The 22,587-nt window shown below is 34.2% G+C and overlaps 1 protein-coding gene across 27 annotated transcripts in view; it reads left to right on the forward strand.

The window, feature by feature from the left end:
* The window catches only part of LOC143253090 (prestin-like), a 144,425-nt gene that overhangs the window by 68,781 nt on the left and 53,057 nt on the right, over positions 1–22,587 (forward strand). For 20 of the 27 annotated variants that reach the window (XR_013029372.1, XR_013029367.1, XR_013029366.1 and 17 more), the window contains 6 exons: positions 4,989–5,312; positions 11,333–11,443; positions 12,044–12,261; positions 17,165–17,329; positions 17,514–17,669; positions 17,986–18,068. Coding sequence is in view for 22 of the 27 variants with exons in the window: in XM_076506313.1 (XP_076362428.1) it covers positions 4,989–5,312; positions 11,333–11,443; positions 12,044–12,261; positions 17,165–17,329; positions 17,514–17,669; positions 17,986–18,068 (1,057 nt within the window). In the remaining 5 variants the exon portion in view is untranslated. The remainder of the gene's footprint in view (positions 1–4,988; positions 5,313–11,332; positions 11,444–12,043; positions 12,262–17,164; positions 17,330–17,513; positions 17,670–17,985; positions 18,069–22,587) is intronic. The other 7 variants (XM_076506322.1, XM_076506332.1, XM_076506323.1 and 4 more) reach the window with 2 other exon arrangements.

Raw genomic sequence — 22,587 nt, forward strand, 5'->3', positions numbered from 1 at the left:
GTATGATAACATGCTACGATTCTCGGCCACCAGATGTCTCAATGGGAAATGTCTTAACGTAAAATTTTATTTAATTTACTTGTCATGGTTATTGTTGTAGCAATAGAAAGAACAATTGTTTTCACTTTTGTATAAATGGGTAAAAAGCCACTATTTAAATATATATTTTATAAATAATTCTTTAAATTGTTTACCAGGTATTTTGCATGTAGTTACGGTCATCCTAATAAAAAAGATATACAAAGATCATAAGTTTAAACTAATCCTTTAGCTGATACATACCACATGTCTTATCAGAGGTAATTGTTTAATATGTTACATATCATTCGCTGAGTTTGGTATCGTCACATTCTCTACTCTTCAGCATTATCTATCTTTTTTTTTTCACTTGGAATATATCATTTCAATCTCCTATCCTTCTGCTTATCTCTGTTTGTTTTTAGCACGCCTATAAGTGACAGAGACATTGCATCACAGGTAAAGTTTTTTCATAAGTCATAAGTATTATCTATTCTTGAAAGTTAATTGTATTGTTCGAATCCTTTATAAGACCGATAATCTTTGAAAAAACATAAAGTATTATGTTAAGAAATTTCTAGACATTTCTTTCTGAGCATAAATTTCTATTATACATTGTAATATATTTGTGGAGAAATGTCCTAGAGTTTAACATACAATTAATTGCGCGAAATTAGACTAAAAATTGTAAACATGCAGTATGTTGCAGAGATATTTTGAAATCCATCAATCTGTATAAAGACTAGAATGTTCAATAATTTCACAAAATCATTCATTATACAGTATGTCTGTAACACAACTTGACCTTCTGAGAAAAATAGTAATTGCTTAAGCCATATATGTGTATTAGATATGTATATATACAAAAATCTTACAGCTAAAGTCGAATCAAATACCGGTACAAATTTATTAAATTCCAGTTTGTTTGTTTTTAAAGAATAGATGCCCTCTGTGGAGATGTTTTTGTTTTTAATCAAACAGTGCTTTAGGATATCCCTGTTTTAATTATATGATTATTTGAGGTAATGTTTATATCAAGTAGCTGACATACTTTATCCCCTTTATTTCTTTTCAAACATTTAGTTAGACTATTCTTCCACTATATATATTTTTCAAGTTCCACCATTACTGGAATTGTTTTTTAAATACTTGATAAATTAGGTACTTTACACTCTGGATGTTGTAATAGTTAAAGAAACGGTTACTTGTCAGCCTTTCAATGTTAATTTTCATCGTTTAACCTTGTAATTCTTATACTTAAGGGATTTTGCATTAGTCAATATTAATGATTTCATGTTTTTTTTCGGCAGCACATTAGCTAAGAAACGTCAAGCAACATTAAAATGTAATTCTGATGCAGGCCATTTTATCATGAATTTATATCGACTGTGGTTTTCACGTGACATGGCGATTTGCATATTCCAACTCGTTTTGATACAAAGTACTCAACCTCCTGGAATGCCCTATTTTGCCTGCTTGTTGTACTCTAGATATTGTGTGTCAGGCAATTTTATAGAATATCATGTGCGACTAAATTTCAAGTGGTTAGATATGTGATATCATAGATAAACATCTAGTTGTAATCTTGAGAACACCATATACAAATTGTTGACTTACACTTCTTTCTGTTATGCAAAGACAGATCATCTAATTTTCTTATTTAATATTTTTATTTAAATAATATAATTTCACAAGACTAGGAGATTAAACGTGTATTTTTTATTTAAGTTGACAGTTGGTTGCACTTGGTGTATATTATACCAAACCAAAGGATGCTAAACATTTCTTATGTACATAGTCTGAATTATATGTAAACATTTCACACCAATTAGGTGTGAAATACTGCCGTACTGTTTTCCTTATCATCCTTGTCATAACTTTTTACAGTTGTTCTTGAGAAGTCACATGAATAAACATATATACGTGGAAAGTTCTGTACTTTTAGCTGCAGAAATACAAATAAAAAGAAGTTTCTCGTGCTTACCAGTTTCTTTTCTTTTATTTGCTTTCATTCTGGGCAGCATTTTAAATAATAGGGATGTGTTGTTGTTTTGAATGAGGCACAAAGCTATACAATGGGCTATCTGTGCTCTGCCCACCACGGGTATTGAAACCCGGTTTTTAGCGTGGTAAATCCGCAGACATAACGCTGAGCCACTGAGGGGCGATAGGGATGTGTCTATACAATACTTTTAAAATCTTAGTTGTTTTATTTTAGTAGCCTTCCACTGAAAAATATCGTACTCATTAAAAGTAGTTTAAAAGACTAATTTTTTTCATAATAGATTATTTTACATCTTGTAATAATGCCAAAGCGTTCGTTTTCAAATGATAATTTATTTATGTATAAACCAAGTACAATTTAATTAAGCGGTTGGTGGACTCTTCTCTTGCATGAAAACAAGTCAAATATTTCCATTTTCATAACACCACTCAGGCCCAGCATGGCCAAGTGGTTGAGGCACCCGATTGGTAATCCGAGGGTGACGGGCTCGAATCCCTGTCAACCCAAACATGCTCGCCCTTTCAGCCATGGGAGCTTTATAATGTGACGGTCAATCCCATTATTCATTGGTAAAAGAGTAGCCCAAAAGTTGGCGGTGGGTGGTGATGGCTAGCTGCTTTCCCTCTAGTCTTACGCTGGTAAATTAGGGAGGGCTAACGCAGATAGCTCTCGTGTAGCTTTGCGCGAAATTCAAAACACACAACACAACTCTCTAGAGCTTAGAAAAATCTTTGTATCAGAAGTCGGAATGAAATATGACTTAGACAAAGGGAGCTAACCCCTATACAGGTATTTTACCCAGAATGTGCTGATCATCTATGTTATTAGATTATTCAGTAAGGAAGACATCTCCACACAGCTGATATCACAAGAGAACCACATAATTCTCTATTGACACTTTATGTGATAGAGTTCAGTAATTTCAAAGGAAAACGATATAAGTGAACAATGTATAACTAGTTCACTAGCAAATTAACCACATTTCAGAACTGGATTTTCTGTACGTAATATTTTTAACATTGGTGAACGTAAACAAAAAGCTCAACTGTTTAAATTAAGAAGAAAAGCAACGCATGATGTGTTTCTTATATCATAGATGTAACAAACAGGTTTTACTGACACGAGCCTTGAAATCTAAAGTAATTAACTACAGTTCAATTAAAAATGTATGAACTTAAAAGTATAAAACTATTCTTTCTTAGCTTGGTAAGAGGTCATTTCTCTCTCCAAATAGCTTGAAAAACGTATGTCAAAGCATCCAGATTTTCTGGGGGATGACCTCTTTTCCATTCACTTAAGGTGTCTTGCAAAGCAGGAGGTTTCTTTATACGACAATCACCCGTCTGACCAAAATAAACAATTATAAAAACTTTCCAGCTCTGCTTTTAGATATTCGATGGAACTGACCTCTCTGGTCTAAGCCCAGATTAAGAACTATGTTTGGTTAAGTATAGTTTGGCGTCTGAGATTAGACATCTGCTTTTTATTTCCTTTTCCTTGCAGTCTGTAGGTATAGTTCCTTGTTTTTGCAACTAATTGTGTCTGCTAAATATTATGACCTCCAGGTTTCATTAAGGCCACTACAGGTGATGTTGGCTTCTGAAACACATCAGTCTAGCTGTCGCATACTTCAAGCAGATGGAGAAATGAAAAGGGTTTCCATGCTATTTAGTACAGAGATACCGCTATAGAAACTGAGGGTAGCGCCCAAAGATATTTTTGCTATTGGGCTGTTGAATTTGGCAAGGGAAAATTCTCCTCCTCCTATATTAAATAAAGTACAAGGAAAAGAGGTGTGTTTTAAATACGGCAGCGTTAATAATACGTTACATGACTGTTGTTGAGAAACAGGGTCGTCAGGCAGAACACAAACAGTCATGAATGGTTTCATGGATAGAGAGAGACAAGGCTATGAGAACTTTTGTTATAAAATATTCAACTTCTGTAGTGTTCTAGCTTAAAATATCTTGCTGAATACTCATAACTTACAAAAAAGATATGGCAAGAAGAATACAATTTTAAAGTATGCCTTGATTAAATACGCACTAGGGTTATAAGGATAGTACTTCAACGGGATATTTGATGGTGCAACAGATTGCAAGTCGGAAAAGTTCATTGTTTCTTAACATACTTTGTAATTTAGTACTTGTGGGGTATGACGATGGTTAACATTGTAACATTTAGTCCTCTTATTAAGAAAATCCTCCGTTGGCTCAAAGGTGAGTTTAAGTACATTTTGACTCTAAGTTTTGGGTTCGATTCCTGCGACAGGTAGTCTTTGCGCTGAAGTAATTTAAGAGAAGACCTGTTGGTCGCTAGTGCTGTTGACAGAATGTCTTCTTTCTGTTCAGCAGCTTTACAATAAGGATGTCTATTTATGAATCTTGCGGTCTTTACGTAGTAATTCAGCCGATGTATTGCATAAAGTGTCCCTTAGTCTTAATTATTATAAGGTTGTGTTAAATATTGTATTTGTTTGTTATTTATTCATGAGCAATATACATTTTGAGTTTAGAAGTCGGTCGATAAGTATCCCTTAAAGATCATTTTAGCCCCCTAGTGGCACAGCGGTATGTCAGCAGACTTACAACGCTAAAAACTGGGTTTGGATGCCCGTGACAAGCAGAGCACAGATAACCCTTTGTGTAGCTTTGTGCTTAATTTTAAAACGAACTTGAAAAAGCTGCATTTGTTGATTTCTATCATACTTATAGCAATTAATAAGTTACAGTTAAAAAATTCGGAAAATTAAAGAATAGCGTAGTAACATTTTTATAAGGATGTTGTAACATGGGTGTGTTTATTATTGTTAACTATAGATTTTTTTTATGAAATTATCGTTTATATTTCGTTTACAGTGTATATTTGTTTGTTAGCTTTTGTTTCTTTTGGGGGGTCATTGTCAGTCTTCAATTATGCATTGAAATATGTTTTTTATATTACAACTAAATTTATTGCTATTTAGGTGTTAAACTCAACTCGAATATGGATCCATATAATTCACGTTCCTCAAATTCTCAAGGGATATCCCCGGAGTTCTACGTGAAAAGAAAGGTTTATGACCAAGCTACATTTGACAACGAATTTGAAAATCACAATGGGCTTAAAAAGTCGCATTTAGAATGCATTTGGAAAAAAATTACACCGAAATGCTCAACACAAATCGTTAAGAAGGGATTTAAATTATCGTTCCCAGTAATTGATTGGCTGGGTCACTACAACTTTCGAGAAGATTTCCTAGCAGATTTAATAGCAGGTATTACTGTTGCCGTGTTTCAGATACCACAAGGTTTGTATATGTTCCTCTAATGTGTATATTACTATAGATTTATTACTATTACTTTAGATTAAATTTGTATTTTAGCAACATTTGTAAAATACTTAAACTATTTTAAACTCTTCTGTCTTTCGTTAAACTATTACATATATATCACATATATATATAATGTATAGAAAAACGAAAAAGTGAGAAAATAAAGAAATTAGACTTTTATGGAAAATTCCCATTTCAAATGCAATGTGTGTCCGTTAGTGTAATGTACAGAAGTCGAGAGATTGCCATCACCAGTCACGGAAATATTTATTTGAAGAAACGAAATGGTTACACCAAAATAAGAGTTGTATATTAGAATGATTATGCTGAACAAAAATATCGAGCTTATCATTAGATTATGTAACTATGCCGAAAATATCACCAGCATATCTACAGTATAAGGCAGGGAGGGTACCTGCGTACTTCTGAAATATGCAATCTTCAATGTAACCAACAAATAGGTAAGCGAAGGAAGATCTCCTCTCATCCTTTTTTACCTATGGTTTAACAATAAAACTAATTCATTTAATCTAATTACGGTTGCAGTAGGTGAGCCTAGGTGTCCCAAGACAGTGCTTTAGGACCTTGAGTGTATCTATGTTAAATGCAGGAAAACAACGACATCATGTCAAGTGTGAGTAAGATAATAGAATATGATTTAGCCATAATTCGCAATTTTTTAAGACGAAATTGATGCAGTGATTGTAAGTATGAAGTTAATGAACTAAGGGGAATAGGATGAAATCAAGGTAACTACAGATTAATTCAGTAGGACAGTTGTGTGTTGAAACTATGGGTCTACTAGGACAGTTTGGCTTGTGTATGTTAGGTAGAAGATAGAATACAGAAAACCTAGGACTTTTAACAATTAGATTTGTTATTGGTTATCATTAGTTCTGTAGTGGAACGGACAGTCTGTTGATATTGATCACAGGAGCGTAGCCAGGGGGATTGGGGGTTAACCCCCCATGGACCCAAACATTTTAGACAAGTTCAGTTGCCACCTGTGAAGTTTCATAAGGATCCGTGACTGCATGATAGATAATTTCACACACAACAAATGGTCAAATGCAAATTTCTGATCGAACACTCTTTTAATACAGTAAGTTTTGTCAGAACTAGAGAAATACAATCGAATATCTATGAAAGGCTCCAACGCCTGTTCGTTCTTGTCAGGACATCTATAACATAGTTTGGTTCAACTTTAATATCACGGTGAATGTATAATGAGGCTAGGTCAGTCAATCGATCTTCAGTGGTGATATTTCTCAAATACGTTTAGAGTCTTCTGAGAGTTGAAAACGAACGCTCCACTAAGCTCGTTGACACAGGCAGCGTGGCAAATACTTTCAACAGTCTAGAAATGACTGGGAACATTTCTGCATTGCACTTTCCATATGCATCTATGACATTTTTTGGTTTGTTGTTTGCAAGTGATTTGTACCAAACCCTAAGTTCACCTGCTGCAGCTAGTGAAGTGCTGTCAATGTCAGCCTTGTATATATTGACCAACTCTTTAATTTGGTCATATTGTTGTGCTGTAGGTTCTGACCGTCCTGTCGTAGATCCTCATGGTAGTAGACACATGGAAGTTGGTAAGAAGAGCATCAAGAACACAAGTATTACAGGCATTGATGATTTCATTTTGAATCTGAGGACTCAGATACGTAGCATTCCTCTTTGTATTCTTAAGGCTTGCTGAAAGCTTGACATCACCCTTTGCCCTGTAGCACAAAATTGCCCGAAAATTCCCATCATTATTGATTGGCTTCACCAACAAACATTGGACTGGAATCAAATTTTCCCCTCAAAGCTAAACTCTGTCTCCCACACAGCAATACAGTATCTATAATAGGCATAAAATATTGCCGGTTCTCTTCAATTTCTTGCTTGTAAGTTGCATCAAGCTGCAAGTGCACGAACTTCTAGAAAGTTGTTAGTTTTTCTTTGCTGTCTTGGTGGTACTGTTTCAATTCATGTGCCTTGAAGTCTTCAACAGCCTTCTTCCAGTTTGTGTATGGAAATTTCACTAGTTGCCCCAATTTCTGGCTTCCAACACTAGCACCAGCAGGAGCAAAAAGACAGCAGTACCAGCAGAAAGCATTCTTTGCATTTTGACTGTAGAGTAGCCATCTCCACTGTGAAAGCCAACGTTGCAGAGTGTTTGCATGATTTTAATACAAAATTAATATAATGAGGAGTCGACTTACCTGTTTACCAATGCTGACATTATCAGAAATGTAATTTCCAATGTCCCAGAATGGACCTGAAGTGGTAGTTGCAGCACTGGTAGAAGGCCACGGTGATAACTGTGACAATTCAGTTGACAATTCTGATTCAACATGATTGACTGCAGCAGATTGATCAGGTTCAGCCTCATGCAGTGTATTTTGCTTTTTCGGGTTTGACATAATGAATGATTGTTTATTGCAACTTCTGTTTGTCAACGTCACATTCACAGTACCATTGGCGCTATCTATAGTGAATGATTCACTGTAAATGGCGCCAATGGTACTAGGTCAGTGCCATGGTGCTGCCAGCCTGCCACGGTGCCACCCACTATTTATTTGTGAAGTAAATTCTTGAAATCCAGGGAATTTGAACATACACTATCCATGATATTTGAATACAGATTATAGACACTATACATATATTTTGCACTCTCCCGAGTGACTCGATTTTATATATGGGTGACAGGACTATAGGCCTACTTTGCTGGGCCTGATAACTTTAAGTTATATATTATATATATAGGCCTATATATTTATTTATGATTAAAAAAATAAGACAAACACCTCAGTGTGGCATTCTGAAATTTGCCAAAAAGGATGTCTCAGAATGCATAATTCAGGCTTTCTTTTATGTTTTTATTGAAAAAAATTTCCGGTGGGCATACCCCCGGACCCCCTGGCATTAAGTACTCAAACTAAAAAAAAACTCCAATGGCCATTTCTTTCTACGCCCCTGATTGATCAAGAGGGTCGTTATAACAGATGACACAGAACTGTAGGTCTGACAGTTGTCGGTGAAAATCCCGAAAATAAAGTTCTTTCTACCAAACATCCACTAGTGCTTCTTCGTCAGCTTGTTTAATTACAATGTCACCGCGGGAGCAGAAACCACGTTATCTGTTTCTTCATGTTTAGTGATGTTTCTAACAGATGACGCAGTTGTAAAATCCCAGTTGTAACTTTCCTTTCGATATCTCTTTACTTAGTAATCGAGCGGAAGAAAGTTCCCAGGTGGAGATGTCCACATGTTTTTTTATACCCCCGGATAGCCCATTGTTTAGCTTAGTGCTTAACTACGAACAGAGTCTTCTGATGAGACTATACGAAGATTAATGTATACAACGCGTGACATTGCTTTGTTACATCTGTGGGTGGTTTTTTACTGATGATTTGTAGTAGCTGTTCGAAAACTCAAATATATGTTAAAAATCTATTAGGAATATAAACTCAGCAAACCATTCACGTGGTTCAGAATAACTCCATTACAGCTTAAAACAAAATCAAGTAATATAACTTGAATGATTAATAGAAGTTCTCAGTTGGTTTTCTCCACATTTTCTCAGATGTAGAAGTCAAAGATCAGTTTTATGTCACAGGAAGCTTACTATTAATCTGAAAAATTAACCTGGAAATTTTACAAAGGTAAAGCATATTTGGTAGCGAATGAAGTCTGTGTAATTTCAGTAACTCGCACATTCACAAAAATTTTGAAAGGGAACAAAATTGAAACCAGAATTTAATTTGACTTGAATATTTTATGATCTGAGATTTTTGAGATATTTTATGACCTATTCAAGCCAGTGATAAAACTGTATCTAAACTCTTTACTTGCTTCTTGCGTTTAAGAATACGACAAAACTCAACATGACATCACAGACATATGAATTATATCTATTTAGAAAGAAATGTAAATCAAAATCCTATTTCTTAGGAATAATAACATAAAAATAATTAAATTAGCATGTTGTTTAAACACTTGTCTTAAAAATTGGTCAAATATTTCATAGCTCTTGAGAAAGATATGTATGACTGAATGTGTATACATAACATATAAGTGTGTTACCATGCTTTTTTTTTTGTTTATTTGTGTTTAATTTCGCGCAAAGCTACACGAGAGCTATCTGTGCTAGCTGTACCTAATGTAGCAGTTTAAGACAAGAAGAAAGGCAGCCAGTCATCACTACCTACCGCCAACTCTTGGGCCACTCTTTTACCAACGAATAGCGGGAGTGATTGACATATTGTAACGCTCCCCAAAGCTGAAAGGGCGAGCATGTTTTGTGTGGCAGGGGTTCGAATCCGTGACCCTCAAATTACGAGTCCAGCGCCTTAACCACCTGCCCATACCGAACCTACGTTATCATGCAGGCAACATTATACAAACCTGTACTTACCTATATCCATCAATTACCGAATTGTGCCTTGTCCGTACATGTCGAGCTCTGGCGCCTTAGACGACGTGTTTAGCGTTTATATATTTGGTTCACAGCGAAACATTGATCATTTGACAGTATAATCCTCATACTGATTGACTTGTGACTAATGAATATTTCACAGTTCTTTCTAAGTAGGAATGTTTCTAAGCGAGATCGTTAAAAGGTGAAAAGCCCCCAAAAATACTGAAATAAGTGACCTTCACTGATCTCCTCGGTAGGAGAAAACTCGTATATTAAAACCACACCTCCAGGCTAATCTAGATCAATACTTTTATCAACGGTGTAAATGCTGTGATTATGACCTTTAACTGAAAAATTCATTAAAATGAACCTGTGCTTATCTTTTGATACCTTTAACAAAATAATAAACAAAGGTTTGAACTTCATAAAGACCCGTAAGTTCACAAACTTCCAACCATACCTCAAAATCAACATCATTTTTTTTATAATAAAGATAATTTAAGAAATATTAATAACGGCAATATTTGTTAAATTCACTGCTACTTTTTGTACCTTTGATCTGTTGCAAGGTTTAGGTTTTGAAAACAAACAGTGATATTACTAAAAGACTGCGGAAAATTTGTTAAGGTTTGAGGTTTAAGATTTAACTTTAAGTCCTCTTGGCCCGGCATGGCCAGGTGAGTTAAAGCGTTCGACTCGTAATATGAGGGTCGCGGGTTCGAATTTCCGTCGCACAAAACACGCTCGCCCTTTCAGCCGTGGGGGGCGATATAATGTTCAGTCAATCCCGTTAGCGGTGGGTGGTGATGACTAGCTGCCTTCCCTCTAGTCTTACACTTCTAAATTAGGGACGGCTAGCGCAGATTGTCCTTGGGAAGTTTTGCGCGAAATTAAAAAAACAGAAACAAAAAATACGTCTTTTTCAGAAATTTGGTGCGATGAGAGATGAAATGTTGAGAAATGGTGACATTAGAACGAGCGTGATTGATGACAAAGGAAGTAGTTTAAGAGAACTGTTGTGTTGAAATAACGTTTCACTAATCTGATAGATCAGATTTGTTATGACGTAGGTTAACTAAATAAAATGGACAACCGAAATTAATAAAAAACAAAAAGTGGAAAACTTGTACCACGGAAAATGGCTAATGTGAAAAAGATGTAATATACTTAATTTCCCTCGGTGGACTCAGCAGATAGCCAGATGTCGGTTTGTTATAAGAAAACATACACTTTATACTTAACTGTACAAACATCTATTTCGCATTGGCAATTTTTCTTGGTATAAGTTTTTTTTCTTCCATTTTTTTGTTTTCGATTTTATCGTGCTATAGCGGTTTTCGTAGCTGAATTTTCGACTGAAAATAATATTTAACAATCAGCATATAGAAATCGTCAAAAAAGGAATTAAAATGAAATTATTAGCACTGTTAACACGCAAATGCAATTTAAGTGAATTATAGAAGTATTTTACAGAAAAGAAAGCTGTAAAAAATTTGCATTCATAAATATGACTTTCTTTTGTATTATGATTCTATTTTAATTACAGATTTAAAGTATATTTTTAAGTAACGTGATATTTTCCAAATAGGTATGGCATATGGGCTATTGGCTGCTGTTCCACCAATCTACGGGCTATACACATCGTTTTTCCCTGTGTTTATTTACTTTCTGATGGGCACTTCGCGACAAATTTCTGTTGGTAAGCTCAAGTTGTTGTTTTTTATTTTACAATTCTTACGAGCCATCTAATTTATTTAACGATAATATGTCACTAGTTAATAGTTTACGAGTACATATTTGAAATATACACGTGTCTTTTCTTATTAATATTGTTGTTGTCTTCTTAATTCAAATTTATACAATTAACTATCTGCTCTCAGTCCACCATGGGGAACAGAGCTCTGAATGTGTGTGTTGTAAATCCGTAGATTTATCGCTTACCTACCAGTGAACTTATTAATATTGAACCTTATTCTAAGAAATATATAATTAGGGTAATGACAATTTGCCTGATTAACGTCGAAACGTTTCCATTACTGTTTTTACTTGTGGATGTATAAGTGATAAAAATATTTATTTTTTTTAGTTATTTGTTTAATTCATGTAAACATTACAGATGGCAAGGACAACATATGCTGTCAATTTACAAAAATACACTTTTATTTTCTAAATGGTATATCAAATTCTCTATTACTCCGTAATAATAAATGCAAATATCCAACATATTTTAATAGGCGCACACTAATTCTTAGATGTTTTCACATATCAGATATCTCAAGACTTTTTATGCCTTTCTTAGGAACATTTGCAATTGTCTCACTAATGACTGGAGGAGCAGTTGAAAGATTTCTGTCAGTATCAAATGCTCAGTCCCTTTCATTTCTGAACAGAACCGAAATCATAGGAGATTATTTAAATATAACAACTACGACATCACCAACAGGCGGGAACGGTGACACTGATGTGGATCCGATAACAGTTGCAACAGCGCTATGTTTGATTGTGGGAATTTATCAGGTAAATCTACGACAACTCGTATTTCATTACTCTGACTTATTCCTAATTCATGTGTAGGAAAGATGAATTAATATTAATCGATTAATTTTTGAATGCTTCTTTTAAATAAATGTATATTTTGTTAATCCTTGAGTACAAAACAACGCTCTATTGTTGTTTTTAATTAAGCACAAAATTACACAATGGACTATCTGTGCTCTGCCCACCACGGGTATCGCAACCCGGGTTTTAGCATTGTAAGTCCGCAAATATACCGCTGAGCCATTAGGGGGCAAACAACGCTCTACTTCGATGTTTTCCAAACTTTTGGCGGAAAATCCAAAAATAACAACGGTTTGTTTACAGTTAAGCGCAAGGCTACACGCTGGGCTATCAGTGCTGTTCACACTACGGGTATCGAAACCTGGATTCTAGCGTTGTAAGTTCTCATTATTATTTTGTTTTCAAAACTTTTTATTTATTTTGCTCTCGAATTTACTCACTCTTTACAATCATTATTTTATTTTTTTTAAAATATTAAAAACCGCTAAAAAAATATTGATTTTGCTTTTATCACTTGCGAAATTTATTTTAATGTGAGGAGGAGGTACACAACGGATTGTTTATGAATTTCGCACAAAGCTACTCGAGGGCTATCTGCGCTAGCCCTCCCTAATTTTGCAGTGTAAGACTAGAGGGAAGGCAGCTAGTCATCACTACCTACCACCAACTGTTGGGCTACTCTTTTACCAACGAATAGTGGGATTGACCGTGACATAATAACGCCCCTACGGTTGAAAGGCGAGAATGTTTGGCGCGACGGATATGCGAACCCGCGACCCTCAGATTACGAGTCGCACGCCTTAACCGGGCCTGTACACAACAGAAAATTTGCGGAGTTGAGGAGCGTCACTTTTAAAAATTTCAAAAACACTGCTGTACTTCATTAACTTGTTGGCCCGGCATGGCCAAGCGTGTTAAGGCGTGCGACTCGTAATCTGACGGTCGCGGATTCGCATCCCGGTCGCGCCAAACATGCTCGCCCTTTCAGCCGTAGGGGCGTTATAATGTCACGGTCAATCCCACTATTCGTTGGTAAAAGAGTAGCCCAAGAGTTGGCGGTGGGTGGTGATGACTAGCTGCCTTCCCTCTAGTCTTACACTGCTAAATTAGGGACGGCTAGCACAGATAGCCCTCGAGTAGCTTTGTGCGAAATTCAAAAACAAACAAACAATTAACTTGTCAAAACAGTCATATGTAAAAAAAATTCACTAACACCGCTTCTCCGCTGATACAGTAGTAAGTCTACGGATATAAGACGCTAAAATCAGGTGTTCGATTCACCTCGGTGGACTCAGCAAATGTGGGTTTGCTGTAAGAAAACACACACATTCACTAACTCCTAAAATTACGCATAAAATGCATTTGGAAGCCCGCTTTTACTAACAGCTGCCTTCTTTTTATCGTTTCAAACAAATAACTTATTAAAAACAACGTTCACCATCAATTTCATCATTACAATATTTAAATCAAATGTTAATTCCTTTCATCTTCTCTTTTGTGATTTCATGAAAGTTTAATTTTTCTGACGTAAATATATATATATATATTTACCAATTTTCACTATTGGTCCCCTTATATAGTACTGTGCGGTTTAGTTTGAAGTTATATTTTGGATTGAAACACACTATTTATAACACATATAGTGACTACAGTGACATTAAAATCACAATTATTGGTAACATCGTCATCAAAATTAACTTTTACTTAGCGATAAATCTGTAGGTTTTTCAAAGCAGAATATCCGTGGTTAGCAGTATGAATGTCACAGATAGCTGCCATTGTGGAACTCTGCTCTTTTAAACAAACAAAAATTACAAGTTTTAACCTAAGTATTCAGTTTCGATTGTTAAAAAGCTGGAACTATTTTAAAATTTAAATTCAGGTTTCACAGCCAAGCGTGTCACAAAGTAAAATCAATCAAAATTATATATACATATATATTTTTTATTGCTGAAAAGTATTTTAGCTAACAGACACAAAGTTTGATAAAGTTTATGTGCATTACAAAACGGTAACGATTTATATCTAAATTCTTAAATCAGCAAAGTCAACGCACGTAGAAGAATGAGAAAAAACTAAATTTGTGATACAGGAAATTAGGTCTTTTATACAGGTTTTAGACATTTACAGTTTGAAACTGAACAAACTATTGGACAAAATAATACATATCTAGCCATCCCATGGCGCAATAGTATGTTTGCGGACTCCCACTGCAAGAAACCAGTTTTCGATACCTGTGGTGGGCAGACCACAGATAACCCATTGTGTAGTTTTGTGCTTAATTCTAAACAGACAAAATGAAAATCTATTGTGAGGAATGTCATATTGGTTTAATTAAAATAATATAAGTGTCATATAACTAAAACTTTTAAAACTTAAAGCACTTTATATAATCGATTTAATAAGATACTGAATTTGTTATTCATACATCATTGTTTCAATATATGAATTACAAACATAAATCTCAATGTTGAGCTCAATGATTACATTTATCTAAAATTAATTTGAATTTCCAGTGAGTAAACTAAAACGAATTATTAGTGTTTCATGGCCCCCAGTGACTCAGTGGCAAATCTGAAGGCTTATAATGCTAAATATCGGGCTTCTATCTCTGTGGTGGGCAAAGTGTAGTGCAGATAGCCTATTGTGTAGTTTTGTGCACAATAACGAACAAACAGTATTTCAGTCCTACCATTTTAGAAAAGTTAACCATAAACTGTCTGTGGTGTTCATAAGATATACCGTGTTTCTCCGATAATAATACCTACCCATAAAATAAGACCTAGTGTGATTTTTGGGGATAGTTTTAATATAAGCCCTACCCTTAAAATAAGCCCTAGTTAAGAGTGGCAGGAAGAGAAAAGAAATAAAAAAAAATTAATTTATTAATTAGTTTAATAGTTAGTTAATTAATTTGTTTAAGTATTAATCAGTTAGTTTAATAGTTTAATAATAGTTTATTTTAAATGGTTAGTTTAATAGTTTTACTTTATAACTTCATTTTTTTAATATATCAAAATAAGACATCCCCCGAAAATAAGCCCTAGTGTCATATTTTGGAGTGAAAATTAATATAAGCCCTGTCTTATTTTCGGAGAAACACGGTATCATACATACAGTGATTGAAGCTTTAAGCATGTTTTCCATGGATCGTTCTATGGGTTGATGATCGTCTCGGGTATGGTTCATTACCTCGATAGTAATGCAAACTATACAACTTTAATCCAAAGTTGTTTTTGTTGTCTAAAATATTATGTTTGGCCAAGCAGAATTTGAGCTCATCGCAAGAGCAGCGGTGTGGTAAAGAACATGTGGCAAACATTTGGCTTGTTTACAAATAGTATGTGTCTTTCTTATCGCAAAGCCACATTGAGCTATCTGCGGAGCCCACCGAGAGGAATCGAATCCCTGATTTTAGCTTTGTAAATCCGTAGAGTAGACTTACCGCTATACTAGCGGGGGGCGTTTACAGATAAAATATTTTTGTCAGATTCCTTAGCCCACTAAAATTTCTTCCCTCATTCGTGACTTTTTTTTTTTCTTTTCCAGTTTTCCCGCTACAGATCTCGTGCCATCACAATATATTGTTTAAAAGTTCGCGTATTTGTCACAACCATTCTTCATCTTATCATATCTACACATTCTTACTCTACTTTCCACTTCTTTTGCACGTGCGTGATCTGTTAATGTACTCTGGTAAAATGTGTGATTAGGCAAAGTGGATGCTATAATTGGCGCCATTCGCGAAAGAAATACAGTAATGTGTTTGTCTCAGTGATAATGAGAAAGTCACTTGAAGTAAAAAAAAATGTTGTAATTGTTTTTACATACAGAGACACACTTTTTGTCTTATTACATTTTCTTGCAAAGTAATCCATACAAACTGCACATTCAGAAACAGTTTTATATACTTTTTCATTTCTTGTGAATGATCTTGAATTAGTCTACTGTCGAATTTCGTATTTTCAGTGCTCAGGAAATAACACAGATTATACTAACATTTGTAAAGAGAGCATACACTAAGGTTGTGGACAACAACAAGAGGCGACAATGTATCTACGGTGTACAACATTTGTAAAAGGAGTATTTCATATTTCAGTAGAGAGAACAAATTTTTTTGAGTCAGTACCTTGAATATAATAATCTTCAAAGTTTTTAAGGTCAACATATAAAAATTACTCTATTTTGGTCTATTTTCACGGATTATTTTCTATGTTATTTAATAATCACTCAAATAACACAAATTAAACATTAGTGTCCTTCCTACCTAAAAGATGCCTCTAGTTAGAAGTACTGAAACAAAACATTAGGCCTAATAATTTTGAGATATTATAAAAGCCCTCCTCTTCCCAATAATGCAGTGTTATGTCTGCAGACTTACACTGCTAGAGACCGGATTTCGATGCTCATTATGGGGAAAGCACAGTTAACCCATTGTGTAACTTTGTGCTTAATTTAAGACATTCGTTGCGATTATCAGGCTGATTGGTTTTCAACGCATTTTCAGGTTTCGGCGTTCAAAAACTATAACTTAAAAATAAACATTATTTAACATTAGTATCTCCAGTTGTTGTTTAACTCCTTTATTTCGCTGAAACTGGTTATCATTAATTTGAATCGTTAAAATATTTGAGGATGATTTTTACTAGTAGTTGTTGTTTTTAATGTCACTATATGTGATATAAATAATTCATATCAATCCAAAATATGAAACTACCCGAAAACTTTAATAAAATTGAAACAAAAATATATGACAGTTTAATATTTCAACAAAAAAGGCACATAAATAATCTTGTTTTTGGTATGTTTGATGATATTTGTTGCCCCTGGCTTATTTCGTTTTCTCATTTTTTTATTTCAGGTGTTTTCTGGATTTCTCAGACTGGGATTTATTAGTGTCTATTTATCTAGACAGTTGGTTAGTGGCTTCACGTGCGCTTCAGCATTCCATGTACTGACCAGTCAAATCAAATATATATTTGGAATTAAATTACCACGTCACACTGGTCCCTTGAATCTAATCTATGTAAGGTTTTTATATAGTATACTATATTTATATTGTATACAAATAAATGTAGAGCACTTTTAACATTAATTGGTGGAGTGTCTTTCTTGTTTGTTTATTTTTGTATAGTAAATTACAGTAATTTTTAAACCGTTCAAAATTAGACAACGTTTACATTATTTTGGATCATTTTTTTATTTTTCAGACGTACATTTCTTTTTTTACAAATATTACTGAAACAAACTACAAGACTTTATTGATGTCAGTTGTAACCGTCACCCTTCTGGCTGTAGTGAAGGAACATATAAATCCACGAGTGAAGCAAAAGTTTAAGATACCTCTCCCTGTAGAACTAATTGTGGTGAGATTAATCTGTCTCGTAATTAGTTGATGGAACATAAAGTTTTTGGGCTTTAATACTTAAATTACGCTTGCTCGCAGTTCATGAGCAGAAAAAAAAACCTAACCCTTCTAAGAACTATGTTTTTTGAGGACAGTATAAATAAATAAATAGAGCTTTATTAATACATCAGTAGTTTTATAAATATGCAGAGTCAACTTTTGTTCACTTATGTCATAAAACTTATAAAACAACTAAAATCATTTGTGATTAGTTGCTTCTGTTTTTATATTGCTTTTGTTCCTAACCAGAGTAGAAAACTGTACTGTATTTATAGGTCATTGTTGGGACGGTGACATCCTATGCCATCCGACTTCATGACATCCATGGAGTTAAGACTGTCGGTAATATTCCTCTCGGGTAAGGACATGTTTTTCCTCTTTCTGTTTCCTCGACTATTTTATAAAAGTCGGTTAATCATTGTGAAATGTGGATTGCTGAAGACATACTTCTTAATTTCCCTTTTGTATAAACGAGAAAATTATGTATGTTTATGACTGAATTACTTTTACTTCTTTCAAGAACATGATATTATTACGTGCTAAATGTTAGTTGGATAATGATACAGTTATTGTTTAAACATGTCTATCTCTTTATTTGAAGCCAACAAAGTTAGAAACACATAAAACTTTCACTAAGCTGAGTTTAGGTAGCGGCTGTGTTAACTTTTGATTAATAGAATATTTTACGGTCCGGCATGGTCAGGTCGGTTAAGGCGTTCGACTCGTAATCTGAGGGTGGCGGTTCCGAATCCCCGTCGCACCAAGCATGCTCGCCCCTTTAGCCGTGGGGGCGTTATAATGTGACTATCAATCCCACTATTCATTGATAAAAGAATAGCCCAACAATTGGCGGTGGGTGATGGTGACTAGCTGTCTTCCCTCTAGCCTTACAATGCTAAATTAGGAACGGCTTGTGCAAATAGCGCTTGTGTAGCTTTGCGCGAAATTCAAAAACAAACAATATAATATTTTACAGCTGTAGTTCATTGAGAAACCATTTGACACAGTGTGGCATAATGAATTACGTCATCGGTTAAAGGAAATGGTTTTACCCCAGGCTGGCTATCCATCTACCTGGAAAACAGAAAGTGCAAAGTAGATGTGAATGGGGCCCACTCAGGGTCCTTTTCACCTGAGGAAGGAGTCCTGCAGGGAGGGGTTGTTAGCTCTATGTTATTTATCATGTATGTGAGTAATATGCCTCTGTCGGACCTAAATTTAGGTTTTGTATCACAATTTGCTGACGATGTAGCAGTCTGGAAAAGTGCCCCCACTCCTTCAATTCCAGCAACAAACCTACAACCAGTCCTAAATCATATAGAAGAATACTGCCAGAAATATAGAATAAAAATCAGTGTTCCAAAAACCCAAGTAATATTATTCAGAAGATTAAATAAACTGAAAAAAGATCTACCCAAGCTATACATGAATGGATCACTTTTATTGACAGCTACTTCTGCAAAATTTCTAGGTTTAACTTATGATACAAAATTAACGTGGATACAGCATACAAACAATATCCTGATACGAATCTGGAAAAGAGCAAATTATGCAAGAAGTCTTCGGGTAAAAGTCAAGGAACGTCACCAGACAATATAATAAAAATCTACAAAACATACATCAGACCAATAATAGAATACGCATCTCCTGCCTGGATAAACATATCACTCAAACAATTATAGAAACTACAAAGAATACAAAATTCAGTTTTAACTTCAGCCTATAGCATTTCATCCACATTCATGCACAAGCATGCGAGCATAGAAACAATATCTGAAAGGCTCTTGCGTAATACACTAAAGTATTTTAATAAGAATTGGCATAAAAATGACTTAATGTGTGATCTCAACAGATTCTACGTACATGATGAACATAATCCCAAGTAACTCTCTTCTATAAATATATAGTTAAGAAATATAAATCAAGCTGGCCACCACGCACTAGACACTTAAAACTAGTTTTATTTTTATCATTATTATTCTTATTATTAGTAGTAGTATTTCATATATATATATATGGAAAAAAATGAAAAAAAATGAATAAGAAAGAAATGAAAAACTAATAATAATAAAAACTTTTTCAAGACTATACATGGACACTGCCCTGAAACGGGCCTGAGTACGGTGTCATACTCTGGCCCAAAGTTATACCAAATGCCACACCCTTACTTTTGACGCCATCAAAGTACGAGATGGATGAAGAGGTCTAGTGCACCTGACCCTCCAGGGTATTCCACATAATTACCTAAATACCAACACAGAGAAAGCTCGAACAGCTGTAGTTGAAAACAAAATAAGTTCATTATTGATGATTAGAAAGCTTTGAAATTTATTAATGAGAGATCAATGAACCAGTTTTGTGAATCATGGAACGAAACATTTTTCACAGTATAATGTTGAATATCAAAACTAATACTTTCATTCATAAGTATATTGTTTCTGAAACTGAAAAGTTAACAGTATAACACAAAGATACGATACCTTATGGTATCGTAACTCTGTGTTAAATTGATATCTCAAACTACGAGTTTTTTAAAATCACGAAGGTTTAGAGTCGAAATGTTAATTTCTAACCATTTTATCGTTAATCAAATTAATTGTGTTTTATTCTCGTGCCTTAGTATGCAAAACGTACTGTATGCATCACATAAATAAAACTTGGTCGAAATATCGTGAATCACGATAATGGTTCATAACAAGAATTGCACAGGAATTTGTTCAAATTTCTAATAGAACTTTTGGGCAAAAAACATTTCAAAAAACAAAGTTTTTCTTTAAACAACACTCAAAACCTTTTCAATAGTTAAGACCACCAAAAAATTGATTAATAAGCAAAATAAGCAATTTCACGATCGCAAAAAAATTAAAATTTGCCCATATGTTCATATTATTACTATTATTATTGTTGTTTAACAAGCCTACAAGATCGGCTGGGTATTTTTCACCAGAACCTAGACAGTTCTACTTTATGAGTCGATGCAAATCTACATGATCTGTTTGAAAGTCGATTAGTTTTCATTGAAAATTGAGTTATATTCTTATAAATACATAACAGATGTAATATTGTTCTGAATGGCTGCATTTGTACTTGACGTGTGTTAAACGCGTGCTTACGCGAAACCTCAGACACAAAGCTACCTGGCTCAATAAATGACCATTTTAATAGATAGAAAGCTTTATTTAAAGTGATGTTTTATACGTATGTGTTTTAATTTGAAATATCTGCGTTTCTTCTGGTAAAATGTTAAAAGCACTTTCTCGAAGGATACACTTGACCATTGCTGCGCATTAAAAAAGCCAATATGCAAGTTAATTTAAAAATTGAGGAATTAAAATATACAAATATGGATCGCAAAAAAGTAAGTAAATAAGGAGACCTACTGCTGACAGTTTGCTCAAGCTACCATATATATTATGACTCCACTACAAAATTATCGTAAGTGACATCTTCTGTAGTGTATGGTTGCACAGTAATTTTGCAAAAATTGAGATAATTTTATTTTTAATTTAAACAATTTAATTTTTTTCTTCGAAAGTTTCTAATTCTTTCAGTTCACCATAAAAAATCCGACGTTTTCCTAAAGAATGCATTAATTGTAAACTAGAACTCGTGCATTTTCTAGCACATTAATTTGAAAACTATCACGAAAAAGGTTCCTGATTTTGTTGGTGCTTATCGTTGCTTGAGTCATTATTGTTCACCATCGCTCGAGTTTACTGTCTCTACGTGTATTTTCGTGACGATATTTTAACAAGTGTTTAACAGTGGACCTTTCCTACTCAGATGACGACGGTGGTTCTTTGGATGAAATCATGAGTGTCGTACTAAGTATTTTATTACAACTGCGTATAACACTATTTCATATAACTGTTGTTATTTTTAAACAATCGATGTTAAGGCAGAGGTTGTAAATATTGTTGATAATTGGTGGCTTACATTAAGTATGTTGGTATTGGTTATTTTGCATGCATCATGTGTGTTACCTTATTCAAGCAAACACTTGCACACAGCAGACTGTCGAAGAACACAGATATGTTTCATGAAGACTTAACATGTTAATTAGTCTATTTACATTATATTAAAATGTGTTGTATTATTTTAGAAGAAATATTATTATATTCTGATGGGGTTGCTTTGTTGCCGCTAGTCTTTTGATACATTACACTATGACATTGATGGAAGCCAGTGATTAAATCTGTGATGATACAGTTTTTGCCGTGAAGAGGGCCCTTTGATAACAGTGTTAAATATTGTTTCTTTTAGTTGCATACCAGTACGCGTGATTATTATGTTATACATTTGTTATTTTTTTTGAATAAGTTCAATGTCGTGGTTGGTTGGTAAAAAGCCACTATAGCAGTAAATTGTTGAAAAACATGTAATATTCAACAGAATATATTTGCACGTATGTAGCTCAGAATTTAATTTTCAGAAATGGACGTAAAAATTCCAATAAACAAGATTAGTAAAAACTATTAATTTAAAAAGGGAGGATAGGAATCATCAAAAAGTACAAAAACAAGTTGAATAAAAATGCAAATATGTTTTCAAACCTACAACTGCAGATTCTAAACAAAGTAAGCAAACGAAGTTGGACATAGTGTTTACATTATTTTCACAAGCAACAAATCTCTATTTTGACTCCATGTTCACAGTACTTGTAATTTTAGTTCCTAGTTGTCGGCTTGAAAACGTATTCTTTGCATTTTGTTTCAACGTATTTCTGTTCTTTTTTGACGACAACTATTCTCACTTTTTAAATTTTAAACTTCTACTAGTCTTGTATCAAGCATTTAAAAAAAAAAATTTTCAGTCGTGAATCTTTTTCGCGATACACTTTCATTTAACTTTGATTATGTAGTTAAATTGTGGTAGAG

This window comes from Tachypleus tridentatus, chromosome 6, assembly GCF_004210375.1.
Source record: "Tachypleus tridentatus isolate NWPU-2018 chromosome 6, ASM421037v1, whole genome shotgun sequence".
NCBI classification, from domain to species: Eukaryota; Metazoa; Arthropoda; class Merostomata; order Xiphosura; family Limulidae; genus Tachypleus; species Tachypleus tridentatus.